Source organism: Globicephala melas, chromosome 6, assembly GCF_963455315.2.
Source record: "Globicephala melas chromosome 6, mGloMel1.2, whole genome shotgun sequence".
Lineage (NCBI taxonomy): Eukaryota > Metazoa > Chordata > Mammalia > Artiodactyla > Delphinidae > Globicephala > Globicephala melas.
Genome location: NC_083319.1, coordinates 13293988 through 13307537, shown reverse-complemented (window position 1 = coordinate 13307537; position 13550 = coordinate 13293988). Strand labels below are relative to the sequence as shown.

Genomic DNA, 13550 nt, shown 5'->3' with positions numbered 1-13550 from the left:
CCACTCGTCCCCATCCCCTCAGCCTGTGCACCCCCCGGCCCCTCCCCCGGCCCCACCGGCTCCTGCCTGCGTCCTGTGGACCAGGGACACTGCGGCCCGGGGGTCCCTCTGCCAGTTTCCTCAGAGACAGCTGGGGTCAAGGAGGAAGAGGGAGGGGTCCGTCCATGTCCAGCTCCAAGCCTGTTAAAGCCCGACCCAGGGTAGGGGTTGACGTGGCCCCCAGGCCCCCTCCTGCTCTGAGATGGCCTCCAGGGCTGTACACGCAGTAGGGTAACAGATGTGCTGTGGGCCGGACACTGACCTGCCGGGCCAGGTCCACTCGCTCTCGCTTGGGCGGCAGAGAGCCACGCTCAGGAGGCCACCCGGGCTCCCGACTCTGCTTCAGGCCACCTGGAGTTGCCTGGGCCGGGGGCTGCTTCAGACGTGCCCAGTCAGCTAAAGATTCCCTCTGAGCCACTTGTCCCTGGGGCTCACCCAAGGCCACCCCCCACCCCTCTCTCCAGCCCCTCACAGCTGTGTTTCATCGCAGGGCCCTTCACCCGTGAGCCCCAATGCCCTGGACCGCACGGCCGCCTGGCTCTTGACCATGAACGCGCAGTTGTTAGAAGACGAGGGCCTGGGCCCAGACCCCCCCCACAGGGATAGGCTCAGGAGTAAGGAAGAGCTCAGCCAAGCAGAAAAGGTAAAGCTGGACCCTGGCAGCTCGGGGCAGGGCGGGCTGCCTCCCCGAGGTGGCTGGCAGAATTCTCTCCGCTCGAACCCTGAATTCCCACACATGGCCAGTCCCCTCTCAACCCCTGGTCCCACGTGAGGACAGCCGTCAGTGGAATTTGGAGGATTTAGCTTAAACCTGAGGTTTCCTACATGGGCTGCATGTGAGACCCACTCAGGAATCGTATTGAATCCAGACCCCAGGAGGCACCTTCCCTAAGTGACTGGGCAGCCGAGCTTCTGAGCATCTGGGACTTGAGGAGAATCCAGGACCTGGGGGGTCAGGGGTGCCTAAGAGGTGCATGGAGACCCTTGGGGGGAGCCTCACGCATGAAGAGGCAGAGGCACGGGTCCTGGAGACAGCAGGGAGGCACCCCGGCCAGGCCCCTCCGCTCTGGGATTGTGCCTGCCCACGGCCTGGCTTTCCCCCAGTCCCCGTCTCCACCAGGGTCTGGGAGAGAGAGCCAGGGAGGGGTGATGTCAGATTGCTACCGAGATGTTTTCTTCTTTCCAGGGGAAAAATATTGGTTCTAAAACATCCAAATCCCACCCTCAACGTACATCTAGTATTTGGGTGAGCAGTGGGGTGCTTCCGTTCTCCACGATTCTTTTAGTTATTGTGGCAGCTGCCCTGGATCCATGGGGATCCATGGATCCCCATCTCCTCCTGGAGGCCAAAGCCCAGGTTGACACAGGACCAGTGCAAGGCCCCCCAGAACAGCAGCCACTTCCCCCACTCACCGTGGGTGCCCTCGCCCCTCTCGGCCCCAGGAAAGCCTGTAGCAGCCTCTCGGGCGAGGGCACGCAGGGCGGGGTGTCCGCTCTCCCTCCCGCTGGCCTGGGGTCAGGTCCACGTCCATGCTGCATTCCGCCGCCTCCACCATCCCCTTGGTCCACTGCATCCACCTGCTTTCACCATTATTGCGTGAACGGGACCAGGGGACATGGGGCACAGTGCTCCAAGAGCCAGAGTTTGGCTGGGGAGCAAGGAGGGCCAGCTTCACCCCAGGCTCCTTGCGTCAGTCTGGGGCCAGGCTCTGCGCTTTTCTGAGACTACCTACCTTCCCATCTGTGAATTACAAGGAGTGCCTGAACGATTTCAAGGGTCAGGCTGCAGCTGGAGTGTTCTCTTTCCTCGTGCCTTGGCCCAGTGAGCTGCTGTTTCTCTCTTTCTTTGCCATTAATCCTCGCAGGCAAATCCTGGAGTTCCCTTGAGCTCCTTGAATACCTGGTCCTGCCTCTGTCAGGGAGGGCCCTCCCGACCCCACTCTGACCAGCCGTGCAGGAGACCTAGGATGGGGCTGTTTCTCCCGGAGCTGGGCTCTCCTCTGGGGCCAGCTTTGCTTCAGGAGTTACATTTGCTGCCTCCTGGCCTCTGGGCAGTCCTTTGCTGATGAGTGAATTGGCTCCCGATGCCCGAGACTCAAGGAGAGGCCCTTCCTGCCTTCCCCATTCCCTGTATTCTCACAGCACCCGGCGCCCAACCTCTCCAGCCCCTTGATTCGGGTGTTGACCCTGCCTCGCTCTCTGTTCAGCTCGCACAGCCTCCCAGCTCACTGCTTCTCTCGCCGCTTTATACATCCCTCCTCCTCCCTGAAGGCCGAGAGTGCTGGGCTGAGTCAGATCCAGAAAGCCCTAGACCACTGCCTTTAATCTCTTCCCCTGACTTCCTATGCGACTTGCCACGGCTTCAGGGTCAAATCGAGCCTGGGAGGCTAGGATCTCACCCCATCAGTCACTGTGCTCCCCATGTGATTGGGTCATTTGCCTTCTGGGTCTCAGCGTCCCCTCCTGTGGAGCCCCCGTCTCTCAGAGCACTGTCATCTCCTTAATGTACCCAAGAGGTTTATAACTTTTTTTTATTATGAAAAGCTCAAGACCTTTACTTCTGAGGTCTGGTTTGAGTCTTCATCTGCCTCCTAGCTGTAGGTTGGGCTGGCGGGTGGGAGAGCCCCGGATGGGGGCCAGGCATCGAGTGTCACTGGCCCCCTCTCCCTGGGCGTCTCCCCGCTGTGGGAAGAGGACTGAGATGGTGATGGGCCCTGAGGCATTCCGAGCCGGGCTGCCTCCCATCCTGTGCCCCTGCCCGGGCTCACGAGGCTGTGCTCTCTGTCCTGGGTGCTGTGCCCGTGGCGCGCCGCCCTCCTAGCAGGACCTGGCAGTGCTGCAGGACAAGCTGCGAATGTCCACCAAGAAGCTGGAGGAGTATGAGACCCTGTTCAAGTGCCAGGAGGAGACCACCCAGAAGCTGGTGCTGGAGTATCAGGCGCGGCTGGAGGAGGGCGAGGAGCGGCTGCGGCGGCAGCAGGAGGACAAGGACATCCAGATGAAGGGCATCATCAGCAGGTGAGCGCGGCCGCCTGTTCCTGCTCTGCGCCCGCTTCTGGCCCCACGCGCACGGAGGAGCGGACCTGTCCGCTGCCGTCCAGGAGGCCCGGGATCCGAGGGCAGGGCTGCTCAGCCGCAGGGTGAGCCGAGTGTGGAGAGAGAAGAGTGTCCGAGGCGGTGGGGACAGTGGCACAGGCCCGGAGGCGGGAGGTAGCCCGGAGTGTGGGGGCCCACACGGTGCAGTGTGTGTCGATGGCGGAAGGTGAGGTTGGCCAAGGCAGCCGCAGAGGGCCTGGGCTCCCAGTAGGGAGTCATGTTTCCTTGCTGCGCACTCACAGGGGAGTTCAGAAGCTGGATGCAGGTGCCAGGAAAGACAGCGAGGGTCCATTCCGGGGCAGGAAAAGGAATGAACGTCAGTTACATGCAGTGGGTGAGGGTGGGAGGGAAGAAGTAGCCAGAATGAGCCCCGGATTTTTACCAAGAGCATCCAGGTGTGTCATGGTGCCAGTTACTGAGATGGGGACCTTTGGAAGAAGAGCAGTTTGGATGGGGCGGGAGAGAGATGATGCCAGTTGTGGACATGTTGAGTTTTAAGGTGCCTGTGGGTTATGCAGGAAGATTTCCAGGTGGACCATTGACTAATGCTGACTCTCATCCTTACTGGTGGCTTACCTTTATTTCTGTGTTGATTCCCTTCTCTCTCCCACTCTGCCCACGGATAAAGTGGATACACCCTCCTGCATGTCTGCAAGCGGGGAATACAGTCAGGGTGTAGCAATCAGACCAGCCCACAGGGCCCCAGTCATGGAGTTTACTTCCTTATGACAGCACTACCAGGCGCAAGAGGAGACCGTGGGGACTTACAGCTTGTTTGTTCACATGGTGCGAGAGCCTGTCATCAGGATAGACCAGCAGGTGTGCAGTAACCGGGATGTTCCCCCACCTGGCCTCATGCTCTGTCCACTGTAAAGATCCTTCCTTAATTCCTCCTGTTCAGACCACCTGTTGCTCTGCTTCTAATTATTGCCTGCTTGATTTACCTGTGGGTTTCTTCTTTATAAAATGGTTAGCATGAGCAGAGGGCCTATAACCAGGGTGACTGGAAACCCCCTGTTGACTGAACTTCCAGCTCTGCTCTTGGCTCACCTCATGTGTGTGGTTCCAAGAGAGGAAACACTTTTCATTTAACCACATTCTCGTCTTATCTATTCTCTGAGAGGTGCACGCTCTCCTGAATTCAGTAACACATTTATTTCTACTAGCCAAGCCTGGTATTTCCTCCCTGCTGTACACATCAATTAAGTCAATTTGGTTGACAGTGGTGTTCACGTCTTCTATATCCTTACTGGTTTTTCTCTGTACTTGTTTTCTATCAATTATTGAGAAAAGGATAATGAAGTTTCTAATCCTAATTACAGGTCTGTCTGTCTCTCTTTTCATTTCTGTTGGTTTTCACTTTATGTTCACTGAAGCTCTATTCTTAGACACATACACATTTAGGCTAGTTATGTGCTGTTGACGAACTGATCTCTTTATCATTATAAAATCATCTTCTTTATCCCTTGTAATGTTCCTTGCTCTGAAATCTACCTTGTTTGATATTAGGACAGCTGCCCTAACTTTCTTTTGATTGGTATTAGCCTGGTATATCCTTTTTCATCCTGTTTATACTTTTAACCCAATTATGTCCCTCATTATAAAGTGAGTTTCCGTTACAGACACCTTATTGTTCTTGCTTTTTATCTAATCTGACAGTTTTCTGCCTTTTAATTGGAATGTTTAGACTATTTACATTTAATGTAATTGTCAATATAATTACATTTAAACTTATTATCTTGCTACTTGTTTTCTATTTGTACCATCTGTTTTGTTCCTTTTCCTGCCCCCTTTTAGATTGAGTATTTTTTACGGTTCCACTTTATCTCCTTTATTGGCGTATTAGCTGTATCTTGTTGTCACTTTAGGGCAGGGGTTAGAAACCTTCTGTAAAGGGGCAGATAATAAGTGTTTAGACTTTGCAGGCCACATGGTGTCTATCGCAACTATGTAACTAATATGCTAAAACTCCGCTGTTGTAGCAGAAGCATGTGCGTGGTGTGGCTGTTTACGGAAACTAGCAGTGGACCCAGTTTTTCCCTTACCCAGGCTGTGATCACAGGGACTCTGATCGTACCTTTTTCTTCTGGCTGATTTACAGTTTTTTTCTTTCTCATCCATTGCCAGCAACGTGATTATGAAGTGCCTTGACATGTTTTCTGCATGGGTTTGTTGCGCTCTTGGATCTGTGGGTGTGGGGTTCCGCCTCCTTAGTCTGTTTTCTGGGACTTTAATTGCATATACATTAGGCTGCTTTACGTTGTCCCACATCTTACTGATGCTCTGCTGTTTCCCTTTTTTCATCTTTTTCCTGTGTTTTATTTTAGATTGTTGCAGTGTCTTCAAGTTCACTAATCGTTTCTTCTTAAGCGTCTAATCTGCCGTTAATCCTATCCAGTATTTTTTCATTTCGGGTGTCGTATTTTTGCCCCTAAGTTTTCAGTTTTCTTTAAATCCCATCCATTTCTTTTCTCATCATGCTCACGCGTTCCTCTGTTTTCTTGAACGTGTAGAATATATTTATAACAGCTGTATTAACGTCCTCGTCTACTAATTCTATCATCTGACATCTTCTGAGTCTGTTTTTATTGCTTTTCCTCCTGGTCACGTGTTGGTTTTGTTTTCCTGCTTCTCTGCGTGCTTGATGATTTGGGGTTGGATGCCAGACACTGTGATTTTCACGTAGCTGTTGGATGCGTTGTGTTCCTCTCAGTATCTGGGGGCTTTGCTCTGGGACACAGTGACGTTGGAAGGATCGGTTTGATTCTTTGGAGGCTCACTTTTCAACTTCGTTGGGGCGGGTCCTGGACAGGCTTTAGCCTAGGCCTGATCTGGCTTCACTGTCGAGGACTTTCCTGCTGGGGATTCTACGTGATGCCTCCTGTGTTAGTGTGCTTTTCCACACTGCCTAGAGGGATCATGAGCTATTCCTGGGGTGGTTTTGGGTATTCCTTTCCAATGGCTCTTGCCCCAGCCCGGCTATTTTCTCACAAGCGTGCAGAGCAGTCCTCAGCCAGAGCCCCAAGGGGACCCCTCAGGAGATAGGTAGAGTCCTCTCTGCATTTTCTCCTCTCTGGCACTGCCCCCCAAAAGCTTGGCTCCCCCACCCTTCCATCCTCCCAGGGTCTCCTTGACTCCACGTGACCCCTTCCCTCCGTTGCTTGCCGGGACACTGCCAGCAGTGGGTGGAGCTCGCTTCGTGTGTTCCCTTCTCTTAGGGGTCACCGTACTGCACTGCACTGCCTGCTTTTCAGTGTCTGGAAACCTTTGTTTTCATATATTTTGTCCAGTTTTCTAGTTTGGTTTTTTCTTAGGGCAGGAGGTTAAATCCAGTGCCTGTTTGTTATTCCACCATAGCTGGGAGCAGAAGTCTCTCCCCCTTCCTCCATTCCTCCCACTCCTGCTTCTCACAGGCTTTGCTCAGTGACGTACCTACCTATGACAAGGAACTTCCCCTCTTGGCGTGAGCCCACACCCCGTCCTCCTCAACCCCTGATCCCATTGGCTTTTCACGACAGCCCTCTGTGGTACCTGCCCCAGCACATTGACCTCCCTGTGCATCTGCTGTGAAATGGACGAAGTGCTCGCCTGGGGGCTAGACGCTCTGCTGCTCTGGAGAAGTTGTGCGGGTAGAGACGGAAATAAAGCAGTAGGTGAACTCCTCTGAGAAGAGGGTAGAGCAGGAAGAGTGGCCGCGGAGGCAGAGCCCTGTGGAGCCCTGACAGCCTAGGGGCAGACAGGACAAGGCCTCTGCAGAGCAGTGGCCTGGGAGCTAGGATGCAAACCCAGAGAGCATGGGGTCTGAAAGCTGAAGGAAGAGAGTAGGAAGGTGGGAGTGATCAGCAGTGACTGACAGGTACGTGGGAGACAAGCAGGCTGAGACCTGAAAGGGTCTCGGGGAAGGAGCAGCTGGCCACAGGCCCCCGCTGGCCCTAGTTCCGAGCTTCTGTGGATCGTGGTCCTCGCGTCTTCCCTGCTCATTACCCAGGCGGCAGGCCTTGCTTGTCCTTCAGCTGTCCAGTTCAGTGCGTCCACCCCCACCCCCAAGACAGCCAGCCGCTTCCTGTTCTCTGTCCCCATGGCCCACAAGCTGCCCACTGCAGAGCATGGTTACCTTCTCCCTGCCTGTGTCCCTACTGCCTTGCGACCTCGAGTGCCCGGCACAGCCTCAGTGAATACGGGGTGGGTGGAGAAAGCTCTAGAGCCTCGCAGGGCCTTTGTTTCCCACTCAAACCACAGGTCTCATGATGTTACACCACCTGCCTGGCTCTGGGGTGTGGTGAGGATCTAACACCCACTCCCACCCCTGTGGCTCCTGGAAGAACACCAGGAAAGCGGCAGCCCCAGGGACTTCTGGGGATTTGGGAACAGAATCTGGGGCGGGTGAAGCATCAGGAAGGAGGAGGCTCAGCCTGTGTCAGTTGTTGGGGGCCAGCTGGAGGGCCTGTGTCCCAGGCAAGTGTGGGAGGTGAGTCTATGGCCCAAGGAGGGGCTCTCCTAGTATGCCCCCTCTGTGCAGGGGTGATGGTTTGTTCCCACCAGGCCCCGCACTCACCTCCTCACTTGCACCCTCAAATGCCAGCCTGACTGTCCTTGTCTCTGGTAACAGGTTGATGTCAGTGGAGGAGGAGCTGAAGAAGGACCACGCGGAGATGCAAGCAGCTGTAGACTCCAAACAGAAGATCATTGATGCCCAGGTGTGGGGCTCTGGCCTTTGGTCAGCCACGGGTGTTAAAGGACCTGGGCTAAGGAGGGGGCGACTTTGGTTTCTTCACATCCGCAGTCATACCCCACTGCAGAAGCTAAGGAGGATAGGAGATCAGGATCTCTGCTCCAAGAAGTCAGACTTGAGGGTCTCGGTGGACCACAAGCTCACTAGGACAGGCTATGAAAAGGGCGGGGCAACTCCTCCCCTGCAGGGGCAGCTTGGTGGGTATTGCCTTTCACCAGCGTTCCTGACCAAAGAGTGGAAACTGTTGGGAGGGGCATGGGAAAGGCTGGGGGTGACAGCAGGCTTGGGAGAGAGGGAGCAAAGGATCTCTTGTTCAGAGCTGTGGCTTCCCAACTGCATTGAGAGGGGAGACAGTTAAGAGACTGGCCTCCAGTCTCCTTCACCCGGGTCTGCGCCCTTTTCCTCTCCAGGCCCAGGGCTTGCTCAGTCTGGAAACTGCACAGGCTGACTGGTAGCTGTGGCCTCTGTGTTGTACATGCCAGTGCACACACACGTGAACAAGCTTGTGCCCGACACTGCTGGGGCTGCTCCCTTTGGGTGAGAAGCAGGTGATGAGGTAGAGACATGAGGAAGGCGGGCGCAAGGAGGTGTTGGTCCATGATGGCAAGACCGCCTCCTCCCCAGCAGGACCACTGCCACCTCGGTGCCTTTCCCATCCTTCACACGTGGTATCCTCCAGGCCCCCTGCCTTCCCCCTCCCAGCGCTGCTTGTAGGTGGACACAGCTCCAGGGAGATCCCTTTCCGGCACGGACCCCCTTTGGCCCAGGAGGCCATTCCGCGACCCCAGCTGATGCCCTGTTTGCCCACAGGAGAAGCGCATCGCCTCACTGGATGCTGCCAACGCCCGCCTCATGAGCGCCCTGACACAGCTGAAAGAGAGGTACAGCATGCAAGCCCGTAACGGCATCTCCCCCACCAACCCCACCAAATTGCAGATTACTGAGAACGGCGAGTTCAGAAACAGCAGCAGTTGTTAACCTGCCCGAGGAGGGAGGACCATGGTGGCCCAGGGCAGGGTCTCGGCCTGGGGAGGAGCGGCCCCAGCGCAGGGGCAAGAGGCCGAGGCTTGGCGCCTCCCTCCCGCCGCGGTCCAGGAGGCGGCCGCAGAGGGAGCCGCGAGAGACTGACGCAGCGCGCCGGGGCACAGCGGCCCGCTCCCCGAGAAGCGCGTTCGGTGCAGGCCCGAGAGACTGCGGGCTGGGGAGCAGGCACAGGGGCTGCGCAATGTTTCTGTCGGGTGTTGAATTTGGTGTGCGTCACCTTTCCTCCTTGACCTGGCTGAGTGCATGTACCCCCAACCCCTCCCCAGGGAGGGAAATGCCCGGAGAGCTGGAGGGTCGGAGAGCCAGGGGCCTACTCTCGTGGCTTCCCCTCCCCAGGACTGCCAGGCAGCCAGGCCCTGCCCTGTGGGACCTGCCCCTCAGTTCCAGGAGCCGACGGGGCGGTCGGCAGGTGGGGGGGGGGGGGCGGGGGGGAGGACGGAGCTGCCAGAGCGCCGGGTCCCCCGCCTATCTCTACCCCGAGCACCTGTCCCTGCATGCGCGGGGACCCTTCCCGGCTGTGAGGAACCGAGGAGTCACCTGCCCCCAGACCCTCCGCCTTCCCGCTCCCGCCCTCCGTCCTTCCCTCCCTAACTTGTTCTGTCAGGTGGACCCAGCGAGGACCGCAGCTGTCTTCTGGGCCCTTGCGCCCGTGGGAAGATCCAGGACCTCCCTCACTTGCCACGTGGGCCCAGGCTGATGCTCTGGGGCTCCCCGAAGACAAAGACCTGGGCAGAGCTGGCCCAGGCGGCACTGCGCGGTGCCGGCCCCTCTCCCGGAGCTAGTGTACCCGGGCACGGTGGCCCTGCAGGGAGTGGCCGGCAGGTGCTCCCCCTGAGAGACAGGCTGAGCTTTCCTGATGGATGGTTAAAGAAAAGTCTAGCGCCCGCAGGCCCTGAGAAGGTGGATAACTGTGATTTTTTTTCCTTTCACAGTATGCATTAGAAACAAAAGCCCGCTTGCTCGCTTGCTGGAACACAGGGGCCTTTTAAATTGAGCGTGCGCACTGCATGGGAAATAGCGGCCCTGGAGGATGTTAGACTTGCTCCCTCTCCAAGACAGCAGCAGCCTGCACCGCCCCGTGTGTGCGGCGGCCTCTGCCTCAGCCCTCCCAGGCCCAGCCGAGGACCAGGCGCTGCAGACAGGGAGGTGCTCACCCGCGGCTGGGGCCGGTTTTCCTCAGCTCTAGGCTGTTCTGTAGCTTATCGGCCCTCCCCGCCCCCCCTTGCGGGACACAGGTGGGCAGGAGCGTGGGTCTCTCTCGTCCCTCCCTGTTCCCACCCCTGGCCCTGGGGAATCTCAGGCAGGAGCTGGGGCGTTCACCCCGCAGCCAGGAGCCGCCCCGTCTGCCTCAGCCATGGGAAGCTGGGGAGACCCCTTCCTGTCGCTGGAGACGCTCCACCAGGGCCCAGGTTGCCCCAGAGCCCCCCAGGAAGGGGAGCACGGCGGGGGGCTCGGACCACACTGCGCCCCGTCCTGGGGTGAAACCAGTTAGCCCAGAGACCCGCTTGTGGGGAGAGGGCAGGACCCCCAAGGGTCACAGACCTCAGGAAGGCAGGTCATGGGGGCGGAGGCCTTGCCTCACTCCTCTGGCCACACAGGCAGGGCCTGGCCCCGTGACGTCCTCCTCTGGTTCCCTCTCACCCCCCACCCCCGGCCCCGCCGATGCCTCATTGAGCGACCTCGGACTGAGCGCCTCTTAGCAATACAGGGGGGAAGTTCCCAGGGCCTGGACAGCCGGGCTCAGGAGGCCAGCAGTGGCCGGTGCTGGCGGCCCCTGGCCTGGGTTGGGAGCTCTCAGGCCGAGAGCCTTATTTACTTAGTGCAAAAACTGTAAAAGTGTACAGACTCTTCCCAGATTTTTATCTGAATTGCAAGTCTGACGATTTTTGTAAATGTTCTTGGTGTTTGACTGTAATGTAACTATTTCACCTAATGGTTGTACATAGTCCTTTAGTCCTGGTGCTGCCGAGGGCTGCCCGGGACCGCTGCTCTCCGACGGTTTTTATTTTATTTTTAATCTAGAGCACAGTGCTGGGCAGGAGGCAGAGGTTGTGGATTTGGGTGATGGGGTTTTTCCCTGCCCGTGGCATTTTATCTGTCGGCTGTGCAGCGTGCTCTCTGGGTGGTGGGGACGTGCGACCTGCCTGGGTCACACTGAACCCGCGTCCCTGAGAGAGGAGGAAGGAAGGCATTCCCTGCTCGGGGAGACCCAGGCCCAGCCCTGCTGGAGAAGGCTCTCCCCTCCCCTCTCCTGCCAACACAGGGAGGCCTGACATTTTGCTTAACGTTTATGTTTAGGGTGAAGGAAACGGTCAAACTTCCTGTAAGTGGAGACTCTTTCCGCCTGCCCCGAATTGGGGTGGGGAACCAGGGCCAGAGCTCCAGGCACCCACCCCCACTCCCACCCCGCAGAGCATCTGCCCCAGGGTACACCTCTCCCCCTCCCGTCCCGGCCGTCTGCGGAAGGCAGACCGTCCAGGGAAACGGCCCCTCTTTTCTACACACTCCCCCAAGCCGCCCCCAGCCCCCATTCCACCTCCCTGCCCCCCCTTTTGTAAGTATGTGAAAAGGAAAAAATGCAAATGTTGGCGTCTTGGCTGGAGCGCCTCCCTCCAGTTGTGACTCTAACTATGTAATAATGTACAGAGAAAGTTGTTGGTGTTCTAAGACTGTGTGGCTGTGCAATTTCTGTACATTTGCAATTAGAAATATTAAAGATTTATTTAGCTATTTTAAGCCTGACTCGCCTCTCCATTCAGCTGTGTCTCAGGAGCTTTTCCAGGAGTGACTCCTGCATCGTGGCCTGATACTGTTCTTTACCAGCACTCGGTTCACCCTGGTGGCAGTTGTGGTCGGGGAGACCCTGCGTGATCTGGGATTGCCCGTCCTCTTCCGGGCTGGGGTCTCTCCCTCCCCCTCGCTCTGACAAGCGTGGACTTTCTAGGCTCCCAGAGCTTGGCCCCTGCATTTCCCTACAGCAGACACCAGCTCCTGCCAGACTCTGCTTCCCCAGCCCCTGAAATCCTACTCCAGGAGGGAAGGAGGTGGTCCAGGGCCACCAGCAGATCATGGCTGAGCTAGACTTAAACCCAAGCCTCTGATACCTGAGAAGCCCTAACTCATGGCCCAGACCCACCTGCAAGGCTGAACCCAGGGCCTCTGTTGGGAACAAGCCAGCGCCTGAGCCCCTTCAGTTGCACCCTGCACAGGGGACAGGTGAGCACTGCAGGAAAGAAAAAAACAAGCCCATTTCAGACCGTGCCCTTGTGGGTTCCCGTCTCCCCTCTCAGCAAGGACTCCCTGCCCTGTTCTCCACCGTGGTTCAGCCAAACCCGTACTCTTCTCGGACCTCCCAGCCAGATGCTCTCCCTGCTCCAAGAGCCAGCCTCCTAGCCCACCGCGGGAAGACAGCGGCAGTGACCCTCTACCCCACCCCGGCTCACCGCCAGCCAGGCGCCCCAGCTCTCACCTCGCTTCCTTCCCCAAAGCAGCCACGGGAGAGGAGGGGACCCCCATTCCTTCCCGAGGCAGCCCCTTGCCGCCCCTTGCTTTCATCACTCCTAACTCTTCAGGCCCTGCCCCTCCTTCTCACAGCATTTAAAATACCAGGTCTCCACCTGCTCTCCAGGCTGGGTTTTCTACACTTCAGACAACCTTTTTTAAAGTGTACTTACCGCCTGCAGGGACTTGCCATCTCCGCCTCCGGCCTCCCGCCCCTTCCCCAGCCCTCTGTAGCCTGGCTTGCCTTTCCCACCTCCACTGCCTCATTGCCAAACCCGTGGGCCACCTCAGTGCTTCCGCACCACTGACCCTGGTTCCCAAACTGGTCCCTCTGCTGAGGTGATGCCCTGTAAACATAGAATTCAAGGAAATAGCAACGACTGGAACAGAAAAATCATTTCATGTTGACAGGCATTTGTAATGAAGGTACAAAACCATGAACTTCCATATGTGGATTAAGGAGCATCAAGTAGAAAGCAAAAACCGCTGGAAATGCAAAAGAAAAAAATCGACAAAAATACAGTTGCGTCTGAGACTAACACCTCACTGTTATTAGCTTATGATAGATCAAGGAGGCAATAAGAACCCAGAGGTTTTTAATAATTAATAAGGTTTAATAAGCAGGGATACATCAAGCTCTTACCCTAGAGAGAACACACCTTCTTTCACGTATACTTAGAACATCACCCAAAGCTGACTGCATGTATCAAGAAATGAAAAGCTGAAAAAGCTGGCCAAAGAAACAGTTCGGGGGCTTCCCTGGTGGCACAGTGGTTGAGAGTCCGCCTGCCGATGCAGGGGACATGGGTTCGTGCCCCGGTCCGGGAAGATCCCACGTGCCGCGGAGCGGCTGGGCCTGTGAGCCATGGCCGCTGAGCCTGCGCGTCCGGAGCCTGTGCTCTGCAACGGGAGAGGCCACAACAGTGAGAGGCCCGCGTACCGCAAAAAAAAAAAAAAAGTTTGGCCCACATTCTGTACCTTGAAGCAATAAAACTAGAGATCACTAGAAGACGTTTACTTAGTTTTTCTTCTATCAGAAAGTTTAAAAAATAAATATTACATCAGTAGGATTAGGTTTTTAAAAGAAATAATCTTCCAGTTAAACAAGGTATACTGATGACATGCATTTATCTCGTTT

At 56.5% G+C, this 13550-nt stretch overlaps 1 protein-coding gene across 13 annotated transcripts in view; it reads left to right on the top strand.

The window, feature by feature from the left end:
• The window catches only part of DAB2IP (DAB2 interacting protein), a 194820-nt gene extending 183173 nt beyond the window's left edge, over positions 1–11647 (top strand). For 9 of the 13 annotated variants that reach the window (XM_060300510.2, XM_060300513.1, XM_060300511.1 and 6 more), the window contains 4 exons: positions 530–682; positions 2861–3057; positions 7745–7832; positions 8678–11647. In XM_060300510.2, the coding sequence (XP_060156493.1) occupies positions 530–682; positions 2861–3057; positions 7745–7832; positions 8678–8845 (606 nt within the window). In that variant the 3' untranslated portion in view covers positions 8846–11647. The remainder of the gene's footprint in view (positions 1–529; positions 683–2860; positions 3058–7744; positions 7833–8677) is intronic. The other 4 variants (XM_030858779.2, XM_030858782.3, XM_030858783.2 and 1 more) reach the window with 3 other exon arrangements.
• Positions 11648–13550: the final 1903 nt, after the last annotated feature.